Genomic DNA, 26,136 nt, shown 5'->3' with positions numbered 1-26,136 from the left:
ATATGTCTATACTACATGTTGGCCCTCAAAAGAGCTATCACCATTCCCTTGTTCCATTGTACTTAAATGGCATTCTTGGCAGAAGTTAAGTTCCATTATAGACAATGGGGCTTACTCCCAGGTAAGTGAGGATAGGATTGCAGCCTCTGTGAATGAGGTAAGTGGATTCAGATTCTGGCTTCTGTTATTCCTGGCTGTACCCAGTAGGTTTTGTTATAGGAAGGTGTGCATGAATGTGCAAAAATAACTTTACATACTTACCCTGCATCCATACATGTTGGTCTACCATGGAACTAGTTGCATACATTTTCACCTGGGTGTAAATCTATGAATTTAAAGCATAAAAGTCACTTTGTGTGGTCAATTCAGTGTCTTTCATGTTGTTCTTGCCCCAAATACATATGATTAGAAGTACAGTATTACTGTTCTTAATAGAGGTCAGTATGTCAACACTTGTCAATATCTGAGTGCTTGTGCTAGAGGAGGTCTTGCTGTGTGCCTTTGATTAGCAAAACCCCATAAAACCTAAGAGGAGAAGTGTGTGTGGATTCAGGACAGTGGGGAGGAAGTCTGTGCAATTAGGTTAAGGAAGATGATTCTGAGGCAGTGAGAGATGTAGGAAAGGGTGAGGGGGATAGTGCACTCAGAAGGGAGTGAAGGGGCAGGTCCTCCTGCATAATAAGATACAGGTAGATTACCCCTTATCTGGACATCCAAAACTATTCCAAAATCCAGACATTTTTGTCCAAGACTTGCTTTCTGTATTGTGAACCATTCCCACATACAGCACAAGTACAGGCTGTAAGTTCCATTCTTTACTTCAGTCATTTCCAACCACTGTGCCATGGCACACTGGAGTGCGGTGCATGGTCTGCAGGTGTGCCATGAGAGTTTGGGGGAGAGTCATTTGTTAGAAGGGCCACAGGGGGATACTAGTCCCTGCTGTCAATGGGTGCACCTTGTCAGCTGACAAAAAACTGATGGTGTGCATTGACAATGTGTGAATAGGATGGTGCTTTAGAGCCCAATCCTATGCATGTCTCCTCCGAAGTATGTCCCATTATGGTCAATGGGTCTTACTCCCAGGTAAGTGGGGTTAGGATTGCAACCTTAGGCCACAATCCTATCCAGACTTTCCTGGGAGTAAGCCCCATTGACTTTAATGGGACTTACTTCTGAGTAGACAAGCATAGGGTGGGGCTCAAGTCTCTCTCAAAGGCTATTGTTTTCTGCATGCAGTGGTAAAAACCCCTGCCTGAGGCTGCAATCATCCACGTTTACCAGAGAGTAAACCCCATTGACTATAAGGGGGCTTGCTTCTGAGTAGGCAGGCATAGGCTTCGGCTCTCACTAAGCAGTCACCGAAATGGCTTTGAGGGAGGGCCGAGAGTGTTCCTCCTGAGGTGTTTCTATGGTAACCACCTGGGGAAAGGGCAGACGGGCGGGGCTCAACCGTCACCCGCTGAGAATCGGAGGGGGGAAGAGAGCGCGAGCGCCAGCGCCTCCCTCTGCACGCGACCCTGAAAAGGGGGCGGTGGCTTGTGGGCGGGAAAAGGCCTCAGTCGCCAAGGGAAGACCGGAAGTCCCCCTTCCCCGCCGCACGTGACGTGGAGAGACGGGAAGTGAGCCTCCCTCTCGACGCTGCAGCGAGTTGAGAGAGTTTGCCCGCTTCTAAGGCCCTTTGGGTGGGGCTCGCTAAGTGGAGGGTGGCGGCGGCGGGATGAGCGACGGGTCTGGGGAGCCGGCCGCGGAGGCCCCGGGCACTACCGGAGGAGGGGTCCGAATCATGGTGGAGTACTGGTGAGAGCAGGAGAAGGGAAAAAGTCTCAGGAGGAGTGTGGCCACGCCCATCACTCTGCAAGCCACGCTCCCTCCTTGTGCCACGCCCCCTTTTGTCATTTCACTTTCCCACGTGGTCTGCTGGCTTCTCTTTCCCCTGCAGCTCGTGGCCCTGCTTGGCTGCGCTCGCGCGTCTCTGCCTTGTGTTCCCGTAACAGTGATGTCTGCTGCTGTTTGGGGGGAGTGTTATGTGCAGTTGTCACTTGCACAGTCCCATCAACGTGCACAGCCCTTTACTGGAGCAACACAAGCAAATGATGATTAGAGTCTCTGCCCCAAGGAGTTTACAGTCTAAATTTAACCGGGGGGGGGGAGAGACTGTGTGTGGTACACTGCAGGTACACAAGAGGGACCAAATGTGTACCCCTGTGGGCCAGACAAAAATTGTGTGCCAGGCTGGGGGATAAGGGCAGGTGGCTGCACCCTGGTCAAGAGTGGGGGGGGGGCCACTTGGTGTAGTTCCACTGCCCTCCATGGGTTGCTGAACGCATGGGCTTGGGTGGAGGCTGATGGTTTGGGGGGGAGCAAATTGCAAAGCCTATCAAACCAAGCAGAAAAAGATCTGCCCCCTTGATTCTCAACCCCCACTCTGAGGCTTAATTCCTCTGCTGGAGCCTTCTTGTTCTTTCCCCTCTGTGTATCCAGTCAACTTGAGGAAGAGAATGGGATCAAGTAGGCTGGCTCTGCCACACAGCAAGTGTGATTGCAAGCCATGCTCCTCCCTGTGCTGGGTGGAATGTAAGTGTAGGCCCTATGCACATACAGTTCTATGAGCCTCTGCTCATGGGGAACTCTGGCACGATCAAATGTACACACTGCAGTTGGACAAGACATTGTGTGCCAGGCTGGGGGAGAAGGACAGGTGCCTGCACCTTGATCAAGAGTGGGGCCACTTGGTGCAATCCCACTACCCTCCATGAGTTGCTGAACACATGAGGAGTGAGAGCCTTCGAATTTCAGATGAGCTATTGTAAGCTTACTTTATGCAGCACTGCCTCTTCATGAAGTTCTTGTGCTGAGCCCACAGAATGGGGACCATACCTAGGCATGCTTGTGCTTTCCTCAAAGCCTGGTCTCAGATGAACATATACCAATGATTTCAATGCTTTGAATTGCAGTAGCTGCAACAAACCTCGCACACAGTGTCTCTACACGTGGTTCTGTTTGCACTACATTTTCTTCCTACTAGACCTTGAAATTCACAAGTCTTTCCATCCTGAGCTTGCTGCTATCTTCAACTTCCATTTAACATGTGGACTACATTTCTTTCCAGCAAGCCCTGTGGCTTTGAGTCTGCCTACCTGGAGCTGGCTAATGCAGTGAAAGAAGAATACCCAGATGTGGAGATTGAATCCCGGCTTGGGGGGACAGGTATGGTCTCTGAGAAACTTCTGTGCTAAAAGTAGCACCTTTCATGACCCATTCCTTGTGTGATGCAGGGAATGCCTCATACAGTGAGCTTAAAATTCAAGTGGTTCTGTCCTGCAGCTTTCCAAACTCTTAGATATGTGGGAGCACCAGTAAAAATCTGAATAGATCTGCCTGCTGATAGTGACTTATGAGCTTCCTATTTCGTGGAACCTCTTTTCACATCGACTTGACTATCACAGACTTCCTGCATGCTTCCTATGTATCTTGCTAGGCATTGTGGGGAGTGTTCTACAGAGCACACTCAAATTATTGTTTGCTCTGACTGGGCCTGTTGGGCTTCACTTGTCAAGAAAAGGGCTGTTTCTCCGTGATAGAACATCTACTTTGTGTGCAGAATGCTCCTTGACTTCCTTAAATTGCCTTAGGAAGAACTCTTTCTGAAACCCTGGAAAGCAGCTGGCAGTAGACTAGGCTCACCTAAAGGCAACTTCATATGTCCATATGTTTGTGAATGACGAGTAAACCCCAGAACACACCCAACATTTCCTTATAACACCATATTGCAGGGAAAGCTCCATATTGATGGGCAAACGGCCTTTTAGGGAATTCTGTTGGCTGTTCCTAATCTTCTCATTGAGGGTCATCTTTTAAGTGTCTGTGGAACTCCCAAGTGTTCCCTGGAACACAGCATGTAAGCTGCTGGCCTACAGCATCCCCTCCAGATGCTGATGGTGTTGGTGAAGTTTTTTGGTATAGTAACCAGAAAGGGGAGTGGCAACTAGTCTCTTCCTTTCTGGCATGTGCCCTTGCTTACTTCTTGTGTATCTGCTATATCTTTTTGCTCTTCATGTCACTCAGTTCCATACCATTGTATTTACTTAGGCTAATATCTGGGGGATATATGTGGGTGGGTGATTCTGCCTCAGCATAATGGGGGTGGGATTGTGGTTGGACTTGATAGGGTTGTGTTTTTACTTCAACTCCATTTCTCCTCGTTCTCTTCCTCATGAGCTGGAGTTTTACTCACAAAAACAACCAAGAGCCTTGTTTCTTTCAGGGGCTTTTGAAATTGAGATAAATGGACAGCTGATCTTCTCCAAACTCGAGAATGGAGGATTCCCTTATGAGAAAGATGTGAGTTTTTTCCTTGCAGTCCCTTAACAATGTTGAGTGTTGGGAGTCCACAATAATAGCCATTCTGTGGTATCACCCAGGTCTTAGATGGCTGGTAACTACCCTTTGCTCAGGCACATTACAGTACCCACGGAGTTTCTTGTGCTCCAAATGGAGGTAGGCTGTAGTTTCCTATCCTGTTCCAGGACATGAGAGTTTGCAGACTATCCATCCTCTCCTTTATTCTTTTAAGGATTGTTGCTTATACTCCTGCAAGATTCTAATATTTTTTAAATTGGAGGACTGCCACCCAGTATGGTATAGTAATTAGGGTGTCAGATTAGAACTTGGGAGAGTTAGGTTCAATTCCTAGTTGGGTATGAAGCTCCCTGGGTGATGTTGGATCAGTTATATTCTCAGCCTAACCTATCTCACAAGGTGGTTGTGAGAACAAAAGTGAGGAGAGAACCATGTACATTGCCCTGATCTCCTTGGTGGAAGACAGTGATATAAATGCAATAAATAAATACATAAATTCTCATTGCCTCAAGATTTGCCAAAGTGAGGTGCAAGCAGCTTAAAAAGCTGGCAATTTAACTACATTTCAATGTTCTTGCATGTTACCAAAATCTCCTGATAAAGTGCAATGTAACTATCATAAGCTACTTCTCATTTGTGTACCACACTCTTTAGTATTTTCTATTCCCTATTATGCTGAACCAGCAGACCAAAATATTCTCAGTAAGTAAAACGTGTGACCTTAACGCTTAGCCTCGCATATAAAAATATTGGTCCCATCAATCAATTGATTTATTACTATAGTAGGCAGCCTTAATTATAAAATTTTTCTGTGTTTTTGGATTATGGGAAAAGGGGGCCTATGTGAAAGAATACTGTTACCTTTGTTATATTCAGATTTACGGAATTAACTGTATTGTCACCCACCGTAACACCCTTTGACCTTACAAATAATTTCTAAGGCTGTCCTTGGAGCCAGCTTGGCAATTAAACCAGTTTCATCCAGTAATATAGATGGCTCCTTGGTTAGCAATGGAAGTTTTCACACTTCTTGTTTTCTCTCTTCTGCTTCACCAGCTTATTGAAGCTATCCGGAAAGCCAGCAATGGGGAGCCACTTGAGAAGATCACCAAGAGCCGGCCACCTTGTATCATCCTATAGTCTCTTCCTCTTTGGTCTTTGTCTTTCACCCACTCTTAATTTTAGCCATCCTTGCCTCCAGGTAAATTACCCTGCTAGGTGGGATGCCGGAGAGAGATTGAGGTAATTTCCGTTGGTAATACACAAAGAGCCTTATAAGCCAAACATGAGCCCCAAGAGGAAGAATAACTTGGAGGGGATAGAGACAGGGCATTTGCTAAAGAAGTTGGGTCGGCCAGCCTTTTCCCTGCAGGCATGTCTGCTTTGGAACCACTTTCTGATTTCTGTGGACCAGTATAGATTATGTCTTGATTTGCTTGCTGTGAAGCTGCCTTTCCCCTCTTTTTCAGAACTAGATCCTCCTGGTTTCTCCTAACTCTAGAGTATCATTCTAGGTCATCAACTCTTTCTCCACACCCAATCCACATATACTTCTTTAATCAGAACCAGATTGAGCTAATCCTTATCCTAGTCTTAACCTCTTCCCCACTACAAGGTCTAAAGCGCAGAGCAGATCTTTCTAAAAAGCCTAGACACTGATCTCATTCTGTATAGGAAGTGAAGGACTACACACACCTCCACCCTACACCCAGTCTTGGGGAAGGAAACAGGCTTTTTTTTAAAGTCAGTGCTCTAGAATGGCAACTCCTTCCACTGCTCGTGTTGTGAATGGAAATGTCCACAGCAGTGCTGCAGCTATATTTTCCAAGCATAGCCATCCCGAAATCCCTATCCAAACATGGCTTTAATGAGGAGTCTCCTTGGCTGAAAACAGTTATTCATTTTTCAGTATTTAAGCCCTCTCCAGGTAATTCATAAAATTCACATTTTTCCACAGCCAGTTCCACTTTTTGGTGTTACAGGTTATGTCATCACTGCAGCAATGGGGTCAAGATGGGTACAAAGCACCAACTATGGACAGGATTTACAGGGGATTGTCCCACAAGAACCTCCCAAGCCAGACCAAATCCTTAGGTAAAGGAGAGGATGGGGCTTATATTACTTTTTACCATGCCCACCAAATCTAGATGATCCCCAACTATGCACTGGGACTTGTCAAGTGGTTACATATAGCAGTTGATTAAGTATTGGCAAAGCTGCTGTATATAAAGTGATATTTAAATGTTGTTTTGAAAAGGAAGGCATGAGCCAACCTACCTTAAGAATTTCTAAGTTCCTGTTTGTTTCATTAGGAAAGAGCAATGTGATTTGGTTTCTCATTGAAACTACTGGAGCATCAAAGCTGGAGCTGTCCCCACATCAGCTCCCTAGGACAAATTTGGTAACACAGAATATGTAACTTGGTCATTGTGCAGTGTTTCCCAACCCCCGCAAGCAGCAGCCAACAAAATGGAGTGATGAAATTCTTGGTACAGTGATGGCATGTTGCACATTTTAGATTGCTACAAAACATGAATGGGAGAGAGGAGATCTGGGTGGTGTGTGTAGTATCTCCATATCTAGGTTCACTCTAATTGGCTAAAATGTCTCGCCACATTCCACCCTGCTTCTATACTCTGGTGATAAAACACAGGAGTATAAAACACAGTTCTCACTTTATCTGTTGTTTCCCAACTCTGGCTTTGATTGGTCTTAAGTAGTGTTGCTAATGATAATGAAAACATGCATATACCCCTTGAAGTGTCAGGCAGGGGAGGTGAACTGAATATTGGAGGAAGTCAACAATGCACCTTTTCCCTGCTGTCTAATTTATGTATTGCGAATGTTGATGAACCAATTGTTTAATAAAATGTGTATATAAAGGACTAAAAATGTTGCTAGTGGTAGAGCATGTGGCAGAGAGAATTAGGAAAGCTTTTCACTTAATACTATTAGAAGTTGCTAGAAGGGGGGCAAAAGTGTCCTTCCAGGTGTGGAGCAATGGTGAGATTCTTAGCAAGGTTTTAGGAGCTTGCTCAGGGATGTATCTAAGATTAGATTGCAAAGAACAGTATATATTTAGAATGATTGCCGCTAGTATTTTATTGCATACGATATTTCCACAATAATATTAGCAGCTAGCTACTAGTGATTTGCCCACTTTGCATGAATGAATTTTTCTGTAGAGTGGAGATGGTTTGCTTATTTGATCAGTGGGCTGACTAGCAGCCTTGCTCAAGTTAGATTAATCTCAAAGGCAAACAGTTGCTCATTACTGCTTTATGTATGCACCCTTAAAGGATACTGAGGAAAACAGTCCATCTCCAACAATTCAATCCAACTTTCTATGTCAAAGACAAAGGGCTCAATCCTATCCAACTTTCCAGCTCTGGTATAGCCACAATGCAGTCCCATGGTAAGGGAACACGTTCCCATACCTTAAGAAGATCCCCATGATTGCTCCACCACCACAGGATGCAGCGCACACCCCACTGGCACAACTGCACCAGTACTGGAAAATTGGATAGGATTGGGCCCAAAATTTTTAGTTCCACTGAACAAGCCCTTTAGAGGAATGATATTCATCTTTTATAGTTTATGTATAACTGCTTTAACTTTACCCTGACCACTAGAAATAAGGATCATATTTTTGTTTAAATTAGAAAGAGACAGGATGGGGGGGAATTCTAGAATTAAAAAGAAAAAAGTGTTCAATGTAGTTTTTAAAAGTACATTTGCACTTTTTACATACTTTCCTATCTGATGTTTTCAAATAGTTTTGAACTTTACGGCAAGGAACAAGGTAAAGGACCCCAGTACTGAACTAAAGGCAGAGGTGAAAAATTCAAGTGCCTCTACTTTGCTTTTCCACAGTATTTGTTAATTACAGTGAATCTTCCCCAGAATTCCACTTTGGATTGAGCCTAAGATGGGTTGGTTCTGTTTCTCATATTCTGTTATTCTCACTTCTATCCCCATATTTGGGATTTGACCTTTGCAGAATGCTCACTTGAGTGTTGGGGGAGGCGGGCTCCAGCCAAAAAAATTACTCAAGACAAATAGTGTAGAAAATGCAAACCAATGTACAATTCTCAGATATACAAATACTTATGACATAATTGATTTTTTTTTAAGTTGTTCACAGCAAATAACTTTGGATGTATCACAACAGCATAAACTTTAAAACGCAAGTTTCAGAAGGAAGTTGCATGGCAGGGGAGTGGCAAGTAACTCATTGCCTCCCCCCTCCACACACAACTCTGCATGATGATTCAGGGAATATCTACAGGTGATGCTAAGGGTAGTATTTGGATTTGTTCATAAAGAGAGTCCCGTGAATCCCAAGATAGCTGCAACAGTGGCTCTTGAGGGCAGCAAGGTCAAGTAATTTATGGGACCTAGTCAGAAAGTTCAACTATGACTTCCAGATGCTGGGTATCAGAAATGGCTCTATCGCCATCTTTCTCTACCTCTGAACTTCCCAAGGGCATCTGACCTGGGAGCTCTGATAATGTAGAAAGCAAGTGTGTAAAATAGCCAGGATACCATGAGAAACACCAGTTTTGCTCACTTTGCTAATTTCTTCTAAATTCTGCCCCCTGGGGAGGAAACAGAGTTGTTGTTTACAGCTTTGCACAGCCTCAGTGACTTCACAGTCTCACAAAGATATTGCAAGGTTCCTACTTCATCTCTATTATCGTCTTTCTCATTCCACATTGCCCCAGTATGGTTTAGATTGTGCATGGGTGCCAGTGTGACCTTTTGGCATTGCTTTAAAGAAAATTTAACAACTGAGTTTACAGTCCCAGAATGAGGAAAGATACTAGTGCTAGTATAAGCAGAGAGAAATGGAATTGGTGGGGAAAATGGAATGGGTATGGCCCAGACATACCTCTTAGCATCACTTGTAAAATGTTCTAAATGAGAAGATAGCCTGCTGTTGCATTTCTTTCATTATTTGGCCACAGCCAAACCAAAACACTTGGATGCTGGAGGTGGAAAATACAAGTCTTCTCTTCCCCAATATTAACATGTGCCACAACCCACCAGAAAATCTTCCCAAACATTAAACTCACTGGACTAAAAGACAGGCCCATTCATTCCAGTGGAGTTTGCAGTAGATTGTATCTTGTGAGTCAGGTGTGCTCCCCTTAATGGCATCCAAAATCTACTGCTTGAAGCAGCTGCCATCCCATACCTAATGGCAAGACTACTTCGATCCTGCAGAGACATAGTGGATGGGAATCACTGCTGAAAACAGGGATGAGTGGTCTGAATCTAAAGTCAACAGTGACACTTTATGCCATTCTTCCTGGGAAGCCCTTGCCTCCCCAAATTGAGAACAGGCTCCTCTTCCTTATAGCTAGATGGGGTTAAAAGGTATAGCCTTTGCTATACCTGTTGCTTACAGATATCCTCCAGAGCCAAATGGTATTTGCTGCATGGGCAGATTTCAAAATGAAAAATGTTACATGGGCAGAATTGTAAAATATGGACAATCTCAGCTGGGAGAAGATCCTCATGACTAGTAACCTGTTACTAGCTGATAAACAGAAGCTCAGAGCAAGAATTCCCAAGGCTAGAACCTGCAAATCAGTATAGTGGAAAAACATTTCACCAATGTACAGTCCTCAAAGATTAATTCACTGAGAGAAAAGTGGAACACTGCTTTATGTCAGGGCTGTGTATATTATCCACCATAAAAACTCAACTCTGTTCTGTGTCAGTGGCAAAAATTGAGCAAGTTGTTTTAATTTGCATAGTCTATTCTGCAGATTTTCTGCTACATAAGGAGAGGGGCAAGGAGCTGTGCAGAGTACTGAGTCCCACCCACAATCATGTCTTATTTAGCCACCACTTGGATTTTGGAGATTTCAGCCCACTCACTTTCAAGCAAATCTTTATAGCCCTGAAAGCTAGAAACCTGCTTGCTTACTTTCAAATAAGCAAGCAAAAGTCAAAATTCTTAGCTGAATTTGGCTCTCAATACTGTTATTCTGTGATTTTTGCTGCCCTCCCATGCAATTGTAGCACACGGACCCTACTTCAGCATAATCAATTTTCCAAGAATGTCAATAAAGATGGCCTGTTACTTCCGTCTTCCATGATACTGGCACAGCTTAACCTCTACCATCCTCCCTTTCACCCCCAACAATCCATTGGTCACTCTTGGCTTTCCAGCCACACTCTCTCAAAAAAGAAAGCCACAACCACTAGGGCACAAGATGTTGCGTTAAAAAAAGGGAGCATAGCATTTTTTAAAAATCCAAACTTCCTGTAAATTAATATTTCTGAGTTATCTGCATAGATCATAAGAGTTTGCCAAGCTGCCCGTGCCAGGAAAGGAAACTAATTTCTGTTTCTTCTCTGGTCTTCTATAATTTTTGGAGATATTCAGAGGTCAAGAAAATGCCACCATAAGTAGCTTTTACCATTAGCAAAGTTTGGGACTCCCCTCCCCCCCCCATCTCCTACGAAGGTGTTTTCTTTATGGACCAGCACAAATTATTTCACTGTGGCCTCATGGAAGGACACAGTTTTTTTTCCAATCCCAGGGTCAAGGAAGATTCCCTTCTTACACTGTCATAAAATAAACAATTTATAACAGACATCCACGGCTTGCCCTCACTATTTAAAAAATGTGGTCTAGCATCAGCTGAAATTCCATCAATATGAAAGCCCTTAAGTTTCAAAAGACATCTTGTCCTTCTGGCTCTTTAATCCAGTAGTGGCCTCTCTTGCAAGCCAAAGAAGACACATACAGGGACAGGGAGCAGGCAAAAAGTGAAAGGTCCCTCCATTTTGTTCATGTGTCACACAACTGAACTGCATGATGGAAGATTGTTTGTGACAGCCCAACTTTGAGGAGGATGCACAGACCTGCTTTTCTTCCAAGAGTGCCATCAGGGCCTTAATGAATCCATCCCAAAAGCTTACATGCATTGCTAATTCATTATTAGTCTGTGTCTTGAGCTGCCTTGATTGGGAAAATAAAAAACTACACTGGTGACTGTGAATGGCCCTTCATGCAGACAAGTCCTTGGAACGAGTGACTGATTCCGCCAGGCCCAGGTACTCCAGGTTCTCTGCAGTTGGGGTTGTAGTAAAGCCATTGATGGCTGCCACTGGAGCAGCAGAGGGGGCAAAGAATTCTGCAGGGTTGCTTTTGGGAGTCTCCTGGTTCCAGTAGTAAAGGTTGTCAAAGGCTTGTGGCAAAGGGCCTGCCACAGGGAGGCTGCGTGGAGTCAGGTACTCTGGGTTTTCCACCACATTGGTGAAACTGCTGGGGAAGGCATTCTTTGGTTCTTTGATGATCCCATTTTTGCCCAAGTGACCCTTTGGCTTTTCCAGTGTGGATCCCGGTGACCAGAGGCTTTTGCTTGATGGGAGGCTGTTCTCTGGCTGGTTTACATATTCTGCAGGAGTAAGAAAAAGCCCAAACAAAAGCAAAAGTCAGGTTGTGGTAACATACCCTTCTCTACCTGCACACACCACACACATAGTTACAGAACTCAATGGCATAGCTGGTGAGGGGTCCACAGGTGCAAGTATTCTTGGGCGGCATAGCTGGGGGGCAGCAGAATCCACCCCCAGTCATGCCAACCCGAGGGCCACCTGCACCCCGCCTTCCCATCTGGAGGGGTTCTGAGGGCCAGAGAGGCCACATGTGGCCTCCCTGACAGCCTTCTAAGGCCTCTGGAGGGCCTTAAAGTCACTTCCGATTTTCAAGAACTGGAAGTGACATTTTAAGGCCCTCCAGAGATTGTAGAAGGCCAGAGGGGGCGGCACAGAGGCCAAGACTGCCACTGACAGAACTCTCAGCAACATTTGAGTTCCGAAATACTCATGATTCATGTAAAATGAAATTCCAGTTATGAGGACTAGCAACTTGCTTTAGAATCAAAACTAATCCCATAACAAACACCATTTAAGGTTCTTGGAGCAAATTCCACACCTTCTATTGCCAGTGCATAGAATACACAGAATGCCCATACCTGGAACAACAACAGAGGGTGAGAGAAAACCATAGCTCTTGGTTTCTGGACTCTCATCATTCATTGAGACGCTAGTGGGATCTTCAATGTAGCGATGGGGGGTGCCAGGTTCCTGTGGCAGTGGCAGGTCCTGTAGTGCCCTGTTTGCACCATAGTCTCTCTCAAGCAAGTCGGGAGCGATGCTTTCTGCCTCTTTCGAAAGAGATGGGCCCAGATACGGGTACTGAGCAGACTCCTCACTCTCTTCTGCATCCATTTGAGATTCTGTGGGGCTCTGGAAGGAAGTAAATGGTGGCAAGCATCAGCCTCAGAGGAAAGCAGGAATTAAGTCTCGATCTGATGCACACTTTGAAATGCAGGTTGAGATATGGGCAACTCAGGAAGATGGAGAGGAAGTGGCAGGGGTCTGGGCAAAACAAGGAGGTTGGGAGGCAGATTTGAAATTCTGTCCTAAATTTTTGCCTGTAAAATTCTACAACTAGCACTTGGGCTAGCCTCCCCCCTCCCTTCCCCCCGTCACCATACAGGGAATTAGGAGGAAGAGGAATTGATGTGCCTCCATAGGCTTCACACCACAGATTTTAGAACTCTGCTGACATACAAGGCTGATTTCAGGTTTCTGTAGACTTTTCACTGAGGCAATAGAAATCAATGGACAAAACCAGGATTTTACCTGGAAGTGATTGGCCAACAGGGGTGCCATTCCCCCCACTAAAAACTCTCAAAAGATACCTGCAAAGTCAGGAACCTCTGATCTTTCTGATTCAGGTCTTATTTCATGTGGAAAATGTTATTATATTATGTTTTGCTGAAAATACAACATATCCGCAAACAAGTGACTGGAGCATAAGGCTACTGCACGCAACTGAGTGCAAGACCTGGACCAGGAGACTCTGGGGTCATCTGTGATGAGGGTATAACAATGCTGGACTACACTGAGTAGTTGTAAAAAGCACTCTTGACCTCAGTTTGATCCTTTTCCTGCAACATTAACAGTGGACATTGTTGCAAGGCCAATCTCTCCCACCATCTCAACCTGCAAAAATGGGGACAATGGATTTGGACTGGAATTGCAAATGTTTCAAAGCTAAAAACAATTACATTTTCAAATTAAAACTAAAACAGAAATAGGATCTGAGAAAGAAAGAGTAGCAATTCCTCTCCTTGCTGATATGTTCTGCAGAGATCACACTGCTGCGCAATTATCTATGTCAGGGGTGTCCAAACTTTTTGGCAGGAGGGCCACATCATCTCTCTGACACTGTGTCAGGGGTGGGGGGATTTACATTTCAAATTTGAATAAATTTACATAAATGAATATATTGGAGACAGAACTTATATGAATGAATGAATTTTACTGAGCTTTTTAGTAATACACAAGAGATCCAGAAAAAGGGGGTTGTTAAAATAATTCCTGACACATATAACACACATCTTCCTAGGGAAAAGTACAGAACAAACTTAAGAGGAGTCCGAGTGGGCTCCTTGCCCCCCATGCAGGAGCATGTCTTCACTCTCACTCCCCCCCCCCCCCCAATCCTGGCAACAAGCAGCAGCAAAGGAGCACAGTCAGGGAGCTGGTGGGCACCTGCCCCCTCAGGACAGGAGCTTGTTTCTCCTCATTCACACAGAGAAGGGAGCTGCCTGTCTCCCTCTCTCAGTCCTTTCCCCAGCCTGCACCCAGCACCAAACAAACTTAGAAGCAGGCAGAGAGCTGTGTGTATTTCCCTATTACAAATGGACCCCCCACCTTCCTCCCTCTCTGCCAACAACCCCAACAAGCAAAAGCAGTAGGTTTCCTCCCCATTCAAACATCCCATGAGTTCTTCCCTGCAGTGCCAGCCCCCAACCCCAAGCACACTCACAGTCCAATCGGATCCACACTTTCCTGGGAGTAAACCCCACTGAGTCTGATGGGATTTACTGCTGAGTAGACATGCTCTCCAGCTGCATTCAAACATCCCGCGATTTGCCCCCCAGCACACGCAAGCAGCACAAATAGACTCACAGTTTCCCCTCCCTCCTCAGTGCCTGCCCCCCCCAAGCCAAACTCAAGCAGGACAAACAGACCCAGGACTTCTCACCCCCATACAATGCCTGCACTCAGCTGCAGCCTCCCCAGCCTAATGGGAGGATTTCGGATGGGCGGGACTCCTGCTCTCCTGTGAGTGCTTAGCCTTTTCCTCACTGTCATTTGAAGAGCAGTTGCCGGGGCAGCGAGGGCTCCAGTGGTTCTCCAGCAGGCCGAGTGCCCATTGGAGATGGGGGACTCCCTAGGGGGCTAAATTGGGGCCCTCCGAGGGCCACAAGTGGCCCGGGGGCCAGGGTTTGGGCAGCCCTGACCTATGTTAAAACAGCAGGTTTCCCCACTAATCTCTATGGGAAGCGCTCACTTCCACCTTGACAGACATTTAAACATTACTTCCACGCACAAAAAGCTGGAAATCATCTCTTCTGACAGCAAGATGTGTCTCTGATCTTTGTACCTGTGCTCCACAAAAGCACAGATTGCCTCCCTCCTGTGCAAGTTCCTTGTCATCCTTCAGGCAGGGTTTCTAGGGTGCAGATGCACCTCCTACAGGAGAAGCAGGTGTACGGCATCAGAAGCTGCATGAACCCAAGAAGACAACTTGGGCTTGCCTATCATTACAAACTGATAAATTAAGCCATAAACTCACCTTGGATGGTATCGTAGAGCGATAATCGGTCAATGCCTCAACACTGAAGAAGCCCTGGTGTGGGACCAGGTACTCCTCAGCATCCACCAGATCTTGCATGTCTTCCTCCTCTAGCAAAGTGCGGTAGAAAGTGCTGTCAATGGGGCTGGCTAGCCCCACCATATCATCATTCTGCCAGGAAAGACCAACCAAAATAAATAAATGCATATACATATTTAAACACACAAAAGCAAATATTCTTCCAGAATTTCATTGCCCTTACTGGAGGTAAAATAGGATTTGCTTATAGCATTACACATGTCATCTCACAACAGTCCTGTAAGGTACTATCTTCATAATACGGGTGGGTGGGCTGAAGCTGAGAGGCAATGACTTATGTAAGGTCACCTGCTGGTTTCACGGCAAAAGGCAAGATATGAACTATGGACTTCCTGGTTCACAGTTCACACTCTTAGCAACTATATTACACAAAACTCATTTGCATATAGTTGGCATCATTTGTTCTTCCAGGGAAAAGGGGGGACCCAAAACCTGCTATCAGGGGGATATCAATCAGACAAAGGACCATCCAAATCAAGGCAGGTTAACTTTCTTCAAGGACTGTCGCATATTACAAAATCCCTGCGTGGGAGACACTCCCACATACTATGAAACCATGTCACCTGGCACATGCGTGAGCACCATGATGTCAGGTTTTCAGTGCAAGGACATGCTGGGAAGGCATGGAATTCCTACTGTAACTCACAGCAGCAGAAAACACACACAAACTCTTAACTCCAAAAATCACTATAGCTGGCCCTCAATATCCTCAGCAGATCCATTCCTGGATACCCTGCGGATAAAAAAACCTACAGATAAGTGAATCCATGGGTTGTGGACATAATAGGGCTTCCGGGTGGAAGTGCCTTCCAGCTGCACTCAGAAATGATTTGAGGTGCAGAGAGGCTGTGCACGACTTCCCTGTACTTCAGAAGGCCTGCTGGAGGCTTCTGAAGTGCACTTCTAGTTTAGCAAAAAACCAGAAGTGCATCTCAGAAAGCTCCAGCAGGCCTTCTGAGGCGTGGGGGAGGTTGTATGCAACCCGCCCCCCACACCTCAGAACGCCTCCCTTCTAACACAACTGGAAGACTCTTTGTGTTCAGAGGTACAGTGAGGCCCTCCTGACCTGCACTGGGTCAAATCTACAGGTTCCAAATTCGCAGATAAGGAAGGCTGTGCGTTTGACAGACATCATGGTGCTGCATGTGCTAGTCTTTGTACAGCAGTGGTTCCAAACTTACTATGATTGTGGTGCCCTTCTTTTGTGGCAGCTTCTTCCCAGCTCTTCCAGGCGCCGCCATCTTGGATCACATGAGATCTCCCAGTGCCTGGGAGAACTGGGAAGAAGAGGCCACAAGGAACATCCTGTGAATTCCCATGGCACCCTCAGGTGCCATGGTGCACAGTTTGGAAACCATTGCCTAATAGGTTTCTTGCCAATTCTTGCACAAGAGCGCCTCCTCAACAGGAATTTTGCAATGTGTGGAGTGGACCAGATAGTTCCTCCCAGGGTCAGCCCCTTTGTGAGTTCAGAGGGTTGTTATGGAAATGGCCACTGGCACCATAAAAGTTTCAACACTTCTCCTGTTTCATTGCCTATTTCAGGGTTGGCCCATGACTTCCCAATGCCTGAGACAGTGCACCAAATGTTGCACCCCTTAACTGGCGTTTTGCTAGGCTCTATTCATCCTATCCCCTCATCCCATTCTTTCAACTGGACAGAGGAAGGAGATGAAGCTGAAAAGGACATGTGGAAGAGATGATAATGATGGGAGGTCCTCCTCCTCCTTTTGCTATCCAGGGAGTAGGAAGAGGGGCAGTCAACACAAGTGGGCAGACAGATGTAGGTGCACCCTGCTGATCTGGTGCTTGAGGTGACTGCCTCAGTTGGCCTCATGGATGAGTCAGCCCTGGCCTAACTGAATTTGAGACAACAATGACAGGAGCAGGTGGAGCTGGAAAACAGGCTGCTCCAAAGCAAGTAAGACAAATGTTACTGAGAGACAAAATGCAATCACCATCACTCGAGGACATTAGCCAACCTGACTTGGAGTGGAAGTTCTTCCCTCACCCAGATCAATGTGATTCTAGTTATGGAGCAGGACCCAATCCATGAAGATCTGGTTTACAAAAGACCCCTGTGAACCAGCTTGAACATGTTCAGATACCACCAAATGAATAGCAGCAGTCGTCGGAACTGGCAGCCTCAGGCACCCTCAGCACCTCCTTTTACTTTTGGCAATGCTTGGCTTCCTAGCAAGTTGCCAAAAAGGAAGGCTGTTGTATTCATGCCCTGCTTTGTAGGCTTTCTGGAAGCATCTAGCAGGCCACTTTTATCTTCTTGTAGAAGATTTATCTTAAGTAGAAGGCAGTCTCATCTGTTCATGTTTGTTTTCCTCACCACCTCACTTCCCTCACTTTTGGCTCACCTGGATGACCACAAAGCGCTGCGGATCCCTGGCCATGCGCGAGAACTCGGTGACCAGTTCCCGGAACTTGGGTCGGCATTCCGAATCAATCATCCAACCTGTGTGGCAAGCAAAACATAAGCATTCTCTCCAACACATGTCAGAATAAGTTAGGTCCTTATCAAGCAGAAGAGAACTAAACTTCTCATAGAAGGACAGAGAGCAGGCAGCCCTAAATAAGCCACTTCCTGGGGAAATTCAGGGGAATTCTCATATTTGCGCATAATGTATTCTGCAATATTTACAATTTGCATCATGTTTTCTAGGTTTGCTGTTCAAGGGAAGGGACAAGGAATTATGCAGGGCCCTGAAGCAGCCACCCATTTGATTTCTGAGATATCAACAGGCATTTTCTCTACATTTTCAGATACAGTGCGTCTTTGTGATCAATAAAAGCTGGAAACTTGCTTCTTTTTTAATAAATGAAACTGAAGAGTTTCAAGAGGCTACGGCCCGGTCCTATCCAACTTTCCAGCAGCGGGGCAGCCGCAATGCAGCCCCGAGGTAAGGGAACAAATGTTCCCATACCATAAGACCACCTCCAAGACTGTCTCCCCAGCACAGGAAGCAGTGCAAACCCCATAGGCACAGCAGCACCACCACTGGAAAATTGGATAGGATTGGGCCCTGAATCAAATGAACATATCCTGGGCTTTTTCTGTATATCTCTGTGAAATTGTAGCCCTGTAGCATATGCACAGCCCTGTGTATATGCAAGGAAAACTGTTAGTTTTGATATGAAAGGAAGAAATCTCAACTAGCCACAAGGACAGGTTGGGCATCTCTTATCTAAAGTACTTGGGACATGAAGTGTTTTGGATATTGGATTTTTCTGTATTTCAGAATACTTGCATATACATAATGAGATATCTTGGGGATGGAACCCAAGTCTAAACACAAAATTCATTTATGTTTCATATACGCTTAGCCTGAAGGTAATTTTTATATAATATTTTAAACATTTTGTGCATGAAACAAGGTTTGTGCACAAAACACAATTTGTGATTTTATTTCTTTAGGCAAAATAGTTTTGTTTTTTTTAAAGTCACATTGGTGCTCAAAAAAGCTATATATTTGGAATATTCTGTTATTTTGGAATATTTCATATTTCGGAATTCCTTTTAAGAGGTACTCAACCTGTATTACAGTTCTTGCATCACAAACAACTCATTTAAAACCAAGCTCAAGGATGTAGTGCTTGATATGAGGCTCAGTCAAAAACTCCAGGTGATGGGTTATCAGCCATTTACCACAATCTCCATCTGCTTCCTTTTACAAGGGCTTCCAAGTGGCTAATGCCAGCAACAGGAACCAAGATGTTGTCGGCTGTGCCCCTACACTTTGTGGCAATGCCTTTTTCCCAGAAAGACCTATCCACTACTGCCATCTCTTACATTTCACCATGATCATGTAGACATCAATGGTGCAGATAGGGGGCTGGGGCAGCCTCTCTCCTTTCTCCAGCAAGTCAGGGATCTCTCGGGCTGGGATACCATCATAGGGCTTGGCACCAAAGGTCATCAGCTCCCACACAGTGACACCTGGAGAGACACACAACCTGTCAAGCATTAGGCACTAATCAGGCTTTCATGATGGGAGTGAACAAGAGACCTTACTTACCATAGCTCCAGACATCGCTTTGGTGGGTGAATCGTCTGCGCAAAATAGACTCCAATGCCATCCACTTGATAGGCACCTGGGCAAGGTAAATAACAGCACAATGATGATCATATATGTGTCAAACCATCCCTCGGTGAAATAGCTCCAGGCAGTAGACAAGTGTAAGGATGTTTCCGGTGTCCTGCAGAAACCTGCTGAGTGTGTGGCTTAGGTCAAGTTCATTCAGAGGTGGTAAAACCTACAGCTTGGCTGAATCACTTCAGACAGCAGGTGTGAGCTCACAAAGTAATGCCCCTCCATATAAAACATTCACTGCATGCAGAAAGCTAGGAGATCAAGCAGAAGGCTAGACTACAATCCTTCTCTCCAATGTGCTGGTTTTCTAGGTACGGGAAATGCTTTTGACTAGAGGTTTGCAAACGTAAGTTTGTGGGACCATTCGTGAAACAATCATGGGAGTGGTATCTGTTTGTTAGATTGTGCAGATTACATGAGAGATTCACATCCCTGGCAGAGGGACTGTAATTAAAAAGCACAATGGCGCCCACTGATTAAGTTAATGACATGTTTTATTTCCTAAAGTCACACCAAATATGGGTCGTGAGGTGTGAAATGAAAGGTAGTGCAACATCAAAACAGGAATAGGGCTGGTTCAAAAAAATTGGTCCCAAAAAATTGAAAAATAATCAGCACTATTGAGCTCAAAACATAGTAATTCCACAGTGATGATTTCATATAAGTGCCAGCGTAATTAGAAATACCTTTTGTCTTCAGTTGCTGATGGACTAGGTTACAGTTTACCATTTTTTGTTGATATAAATGTATGAAAGGTTTCATAACTCAATTTAAAAGTAATTATATAGATACAGTTAAAGGAATCTCCTTGAGGTGTCAACTAGATGTCACCTGGTTAAGGTGAGTAAATTTCTCAGCATGTTGTTGTTGTTCTTTACATTCGTAAACCACCCTTCCTCCAAGGAGCTCAGGGCAGTGCGCATAGCTCCAATGAGAGGAACTTGCAAGAAAGAACAATGTTGAATCAGGAATTTCCTGAAGAGGGAAAAGGAGGTTGGCACAAGCCTCCCTGCCTTTTCCCCTTGCTCAGATGGGGCTTCTACAAGCAGAAGATAAAGCCCAAAAAATTTTTTCACCCTACCAATGGTAGGGTAGACCTTTGTGATAAATGTTTGTCATAAACTAAACCAGGCGTGTCCAAAGTTTTGGCAGGAAGGCCACATCATCTCTCTTTCCTGGGCGGGGGCCAGGGAAAAAAAGAATTAATTTACATTTAAAATTTGAAAAGGCCCCCAGGCCAGGGTTTGGGCACCCTTGATCGAAACTGTCAAAGGGAGAAATTTAAAAAGTGTTTTGAGGAGAGCCAAAACAAAAATATAACACCACAGCAGCATGACACATAGGATTCAAAGAGAATTTTAAAACTGCTATCATTCAGCCATTTTCAATCGTATTTTTCTGAAATTTGGTCAGATCACAAGTCAGTCATGGAGAACCTAAAATCATACAAATTGTCATTGTAAAGTTCAGACTTTACAATGAGCCAGGATGGTGTAGTGCAGAGGTTCCCAAACTCAGGGAGATTTTGGGATCTGGTAAGTGTTTGCAGGGGAGGGGAGGTGGCAGTGATGTCATCATCATAAGCTCTTAGAATAACTGATTAAACACACACACACACACACACACATACACACACAATTCAGGCATGAGAAACAGTCCCAACAGGGAAGGATCTGGGTAACCATTCAGGGCAAACAAAGCATCCAGCATCACCAACTGGTGAGCGTCCAGTTATTACACATGGAAATCTGTTCTGAAAATTAACCTGAAACTTCTTTGCAGAATTTTGAATTTCTGCTATAATTATATATTGTGCTAGCATTTATTTCATGCCAATGGTCTGCTAGGAGCTGTATAGGGCACAGTCAATCTTAGCCAGCAGGAGGCCTTAGCCTTTAGCTCTGTGAGACGCTGTGCTATCAAATGAAATTGGGGAGCTGGGCAACTGCGGCTTGGAGATGCCTGCAGTCACAGCACACGATTATTAGGCGAAACTTTTTATTGCAGCTGATTTGTGGCAAGCGGAATCCAAACCAGGTGAATAGAAAATACTTCCTTCTGGCTGTGTGCTGTAACTACAGACACTGTCAAACAATATCGACCAACCAGCATTTGGCCAGTCAAATCTTGATCTTAAAAGAGATGCTTCCCAGGTTTATCTGTTCCATCATTCTTCTGTCTCACCTTCCCTCCATCGGCATGATATTCTGTCTCATCAATGTCCAGTAGCCGGGCCAAGCCAAAATCTGTAATCTTCACATGGTTTGGGCTCTTCACAAGGACGTTCCGGGCAGCCAAATCCCGGTGGACCAGACGGACATCCTCCAGGTAGTTCATGCCCTGAGTGAGAAGGAACAAATAGTTGTTAGTTTCCTGGAGCTTTCAAAGCAGACATAGGTGCCCACAACATAGATGTTGGCTGGATAATTTTGGTGTTAACATACAACTTCCCCCATTATAGCCCTGCAGTGGTGGGATAAACTTCACCTGTAGCAATTCTCCTTTCTAGCCAATTTATAGAAGCACATCAAGCCTGTTCCATATTGGACCAATCCACATTACCTGCCATCCACACACACTTTTCCTCAGTCCAGTCCTATAAAATGCTGATCTTCTGCTGGTGGTCTGCAGGACACACCAATCACCCTGTTTGTTTAGGATTGTTTTAATACCAGGTGAAAGATAGGAGAGGGAGAGAGGAGAAAACACAGAGAGAAAAGAAGAAAGACCACCATACAGTGGTGTCACTAGGATTGGTATCGTCCATGTAGCGCAGCCTCCATTTTTGGGTTCCCCCAGATACTGCCATCTTGGGTAGGCCAAGATCTTGCGAGATAGCACAAGGTATTCATTGGGGAGATCTCGCAAGATCTTAGCAGAATGTCAGTGGCCTTGTCAGGCTCCCATAGTACAGTCACAATACAGTCATTCTGGTGTCACCCTCTCATGGTGCCACCTGGTGCAGTCCACACACCCTGCCCCTTGCACCTTCCTAGTGACACCACTGCCACCATATACAGTAAAACATGAAATGTGATTTTCAGGCCTGGAAAAGTTGCAGTTATATGACATGCACGTCAAGAGGACCCATTGCCATAATCCCCCACTCTTGCCATGAAGCTCTGCCTACCTTTGCAATCTGAACACACCAGTTCAAGAGGTCTTGGGAGCCAATGCGATCCTTGTTCTCCCGCACATAGTCCAGCAGGCAACCATAGGGCATGAGCTGGGTCACCAGCTGCACTGTGGAGGTGAGGCAGATTCCCAGCAGCCGTGAGACGTAAGGGCTGCCCACGCCCGCCATGACATATGCTTCCTGAAGGGGGCAGATGGGGATGAAGTATGTTAGAGGTCTCCTCTGGGAATGGAACTGGCTGAGCCAGGATAAAAACTTAGAGAAGCCAAACAACATCAAGGGAGTGGGGGTGGGGTGAATATAGTGTGGGTTTGCTGCCTTCTGCTGGCATCAACATGTCTTCTTCACTCACATCTAAAATCTCCTTGTTGGCTTTTGGTGAGGTGTTTTCCCGCAAGACTTTGATGGCTACTGGGATCTTCACACTCTCGCCATCTGGAATCCAGACACCCTGGAGGGAGGGTTGAGGGAGAAAGAAGCAAGATGAGTCAGTTTAGCAGGGATTTCTTGGATTACAGAAGGAACCTTGGTGACTAGAAGTTTTTGAAACACTGCACTAAAGCCCCAGGTCAAATAACTAGAAGTCACTCTTGGCCTTCTGGTGGCAAAACGTCCCACTTGCTGAACTGCTTAGTACGAGATAGAAAATATCATTTGTAGTGGACAAAATTCACTATGGCTGACAGCATAGTGGGCTGGGAGCTCACCAAGAGGATGCCAATCTCTGTGGTGAATGGGTTCAAAGGAGGAAGATTCAGTGGCAACAGAATGATAGGTGGGGAACTGACAGTGCTGGGAAAATGGGACAAACCTGGAGCAAAGGCAATTTCTTTTTATTAAATTCATTTCTAAACATTTAAATCCTGCCTTTCTCTATAGAGTCAAGACAGTTCACAACATGAGATAAAAAATACAATTAAAATGCAATTAAAATCATGAGAATAATGCAACACACTCTTAGAATAACACAAGCTTCCAACAAGGAGAGAGAGAGAAAAAAATGTACAGTGGTAAAAAAAATAGGTGGGGAAAGGCCTGCTGAAATAAATATGTTTTCAGCCTTGTCTGGAAAAATAAGAGGGAGGGAGCATAGTGAACCTCCTATGCAGGTGGGTGGGAGTGGAATTCCACAGGGAAGACGCCACCACCAAGAAGGTGCTCTTGCACGTCTCCATAAGTCACACTTCAGATAGCAGGAGGGCTTGCATCAGTGCCATCTCAGAGAATCTCAGGTTATGGGTAGATTCATTTGTGGGAAGGCACCTGAATCCCCAGAGGAAAAGGAGTAGCTATATGTTTGGAAAAATTTGGAAGGGTTTTTTTTGGCTGTCCCTTTAAATGGTTTTCAGTCAAGGTCTGCGCACACAGCAAACCATTTCTGATTCTTCTCACCTTGTACACTGTTCCAAAAGCTCCTGATCCCAAAACCTTGACCTTTTTCAACTCTGTCTCCTTGAGAATACGCATCTGAGCTTGGTTGGGCATGGCTCCGCTGGGCGTCAATGGCTCCACCAGCTGCAAGAGAAAAGGAACATGGAAATAATGGAGAGAGATAGAGAGATCTGCATTTCCCATCAGTTAGCTTTACATTCAAGATGCCAATAGCATTCGACAGGGGATGGTCACATAAATAAAAGTGCATCGTGTTTGGTATTTCTGCGGGGACCACTAAGGACTAAACATTTAAGTATACAGGAAGTGTGTGGCTGGATCAGACAAGGTTCAACCAGGCCAGCATTCTGTTTCCAACAGATGCTGACTAACCAGATTGCTAACAGATGCTGATGATTACTAACAGATGCTGACTAACCAGTCAACAGATGCTGACTAACCAGATGCTTCCAGAAAACAAGCAGGGCCTAAATGCATAGGTCTTCCTGTGTCATTTCTCCCAACACCTGTACTCAGATAGATTTCCTCTGAAGCAGGGCCTAGGAGAGGGGGGTAAAGGGGGTAATTTGTACCGGGGCCCAGGGTCCAAAAGGGGGCCCAGGAGCCAAAGGAGGGGGCCCAGAAATGTCCTAGGATCTGACATTTTCTTATCTACTCAGACTTGTTGCCTGTACAGGATGCTGGGGACACTACCATGAGCGTGCAGCTGTAGCTACTGCAGCTACTGTCAAGCCATATATGATGGGCCACGGAATGCATATGTGACACTCCTTAACACAGTGTCAAATCTGGAAGGAAACTGGCCTGCTCCAGTTGGCTTGTGGATCTGCTTACCATGAAGGAGTGTATAGGAGCTCAGGGACACAGCTGCAAGACTACAGCTGTTGCAGAAGCAAATTTTGGTATGCACAGGACACTTTCCATTCTAGTGTGAGCCTAAATATAATGATGCTAATTTGCTGCATGATTTTCTATATTTAAAAATTTTTAGAGGGACTTAGGAGTGTGCTTGGTTTTATGTATTACTGCATCTAGCTGCCAATGCCACGTGGCTGAGCAGATCAGCCAAAGACTTTTCCAGGCTCCAAAGACTTTTCCAGCTGTCTCCACCCTCCCCCAACCTGTTTTGCCCCTCTCTGCCACATACCCCTCACCCATCACCACCTCCCCTGGTCTGTTTCACCCCTCCTCCTTTGCAAAGGGGCCCAAATGAAACTTTGTACCCCCTGATAAAATTTCTCTCAGAGGCCCTGCTCTGAAGGAGGAGGTTCCATTTGGCACAAAGAAGATATTCCCAAGAAGGGAAAAATCCAAATCCTTAAATGCTGCTCAACTTCAACACTTTGTGCCAAAGGGGCCACAGATGGCAACCATACCTCAGTCTCCTGCAAGAGACGTCGCATTGTATGTTTCCTCTCCTGCTGTTTCCGCCGGTTGATGCAAATGATGATGAGGAACAACAGAACCAGGGCAAGTGCAGCGCCCACCACACCAGCAATGATGGATGTTGCCTGGCTGGAAGGGGAAGACAGAGAGTGAGAGAGAGATGGGAAAAACTATTTGCCTAAAGCAGTGGTTGCCAAACTGGTGGGTGACGACCCACTAGGGGAACCATAAAAGGGCCATTTCCCTTTAAGAGGAACGGTTCAGGAATTGGCAGCAACACAAGATTGGGACGATTGTGCTGCTGCTGGGGAGGAGAGGGTTTTTTCCATTTACCTGGGGGTCGCTAAGGCTCTCTAGAGGATCTGGGGAGCCTGCAAACCCCTCTGCAGCCCTCTACAAGCCTCCAAACTGCTATTACAAATAAATAAATAAAAGCACTTCCGGCTTTGCAATGAAAACAGGAAGTGTTTGGGTTTTTTTAAGCAGCAGTTTGGAGCTGCTAGGAAGGCTGCAAGAGGGGGTCACAGGCTCCCCAGACCCTCCAGAGAGCCTTAGCGACCCCCGGGGAAGTATAAACAACCCTTTCCTCCCCAGCAGCAGCAAGATTGTCCCAATCACGTTGCTGCCCCCTCCCCTGCAAATACTTACAGGGTTCCCAAAGTCTGAGTAGGACTTTGAGAACCACTGGCCTGAAGTAAATAGTGACTTACTATGATAATAGGGATAATAGAGAGGGATGACTAACCTCTCCTGCCTGGGATGGCAACACAAGTATAATAATAATAATAATAATAATAATAATAATAATAATAATAATAATAATAATAATAATAATAATAATAATAATAATAATAATCACAGTATTTATATACCGCTTTTCAACTAAATGTTCACAAAGCGGTTTACAGAGAAAAATCAAATAACTAATGGCTCCCTGTCCCAAAAGGGCTCACAATCTAAAAAGATGCAAAAAGAATACCAGCAGA

General features: G+C 45.2%; 2 protein-coding genes across 3 annotated transcripts in view; one reads left to right on the top strand and one right to left on the bottom strand.

The window, feature by feature from the left end:
- The first annotated feature begins 1,582 nt into the window (after positions 1–1,582).
- Positions 1,583–17,901, top strand: MIEN1 (migration and invasion enhancer 1). Of its 2 annotated transcripts, XR_010794542.1 has the most exons (5): positions 1,583–1,800; positions 3,113–3,210; positions 4,268–4,344; positions 5,419–5,563; positions 17,808–17,901. XR_010794542.1 is itself a non-coding variant. In XM_066628431.1 (4 exons), the coding sequence occupies exons 1-4, from the start codon at positions 1,721–1,723 to the stop codon at positions 5,500–5,502; spliced, it is 339 nt and encodes a 112-aa protein (XP_066484528.1). In that variant the 5' UTR covers positions 1,583–1,720; the 3' UTR covers positions 5,503–7,258. The 2 variants fall into 2 exon arrangements, 1 of the variants encoding a protein (XP_066484528.1); XM_066628431.1 differs by lacking the exon at positions 17,808–17,901 and having other exon boundaries at positions 5,419–7,258.
- ERBB2 (erb-b2 receptor tyrosine kinase 2) overlaps positions 9,633–26,136 on the bottom strand; it is a 72,216-nt gene continuing 55,712 nt past the window's right edge. Inside the window, exons 17-27 of the mRNA XM_066628432.1 lie at positions 25,141–25,279; positions 23,765–23,887; positions 22,725–22,823; positions 22,367–22,552; positions 21,421–21,576; positions 19,162–19,237; positions 18,936–19,082; positions 17,503–17,600; positions 15,035–15,205; positions 12,357–12,630; positions 9,633–11,777 (exon numbers count right to left, since the gene is read on the bottom strand). Of these exons, the coding sequence (XP_066484529.1) occupies positions 11,386–11,777; positions 12,357–12,630; positions 15,035–15,205; positions 17,503–17,600; positions 18,936–19,082; positions 19,162–19,237; positions 21,421–21,576; positions 22,367–22,552; positions 22,725–22,823; positions 23,765–23,887; positions 25,141–25,279 (1,861 nt within the window). The 3' untranslated portion in view covers positions 9,633–11,385. The remainder of the gene's footprint in view (positions 11,778–12,356; positions 12,631–15,034; positions 15,206–17,502; positions 17,601–18,935; positions 19,083–19,161; positions 19,238–21,420; positions 21,577–22,366; positions 22,553–22,724; positions 22,824–23,764; positions 23,888–25,140; positions 25,280–26,136) is intronic.

The sequence above is a fragment of the Tiliqua scincoides genome, chromosome 5 (assembly GCF_035046505.1).
Source record: "Tiliqua scincoides isolate rTilSci1 chromosome 5, rTilSci1.hap2, whole genome shotgun sequence".
In the NCBI taxonomy this organism is placed as follows: domain Eukaryota; kingdom Metazoa; phylum Chordata; class Lepidosauria; order Squamata; family Scincidae; genus Tiliqua; species Tiliqua scincoides.
Note: the sequence above shows the minus strand (reverse complement) of the source record. Positions and strands in the feature narration are given on the sequence as shown.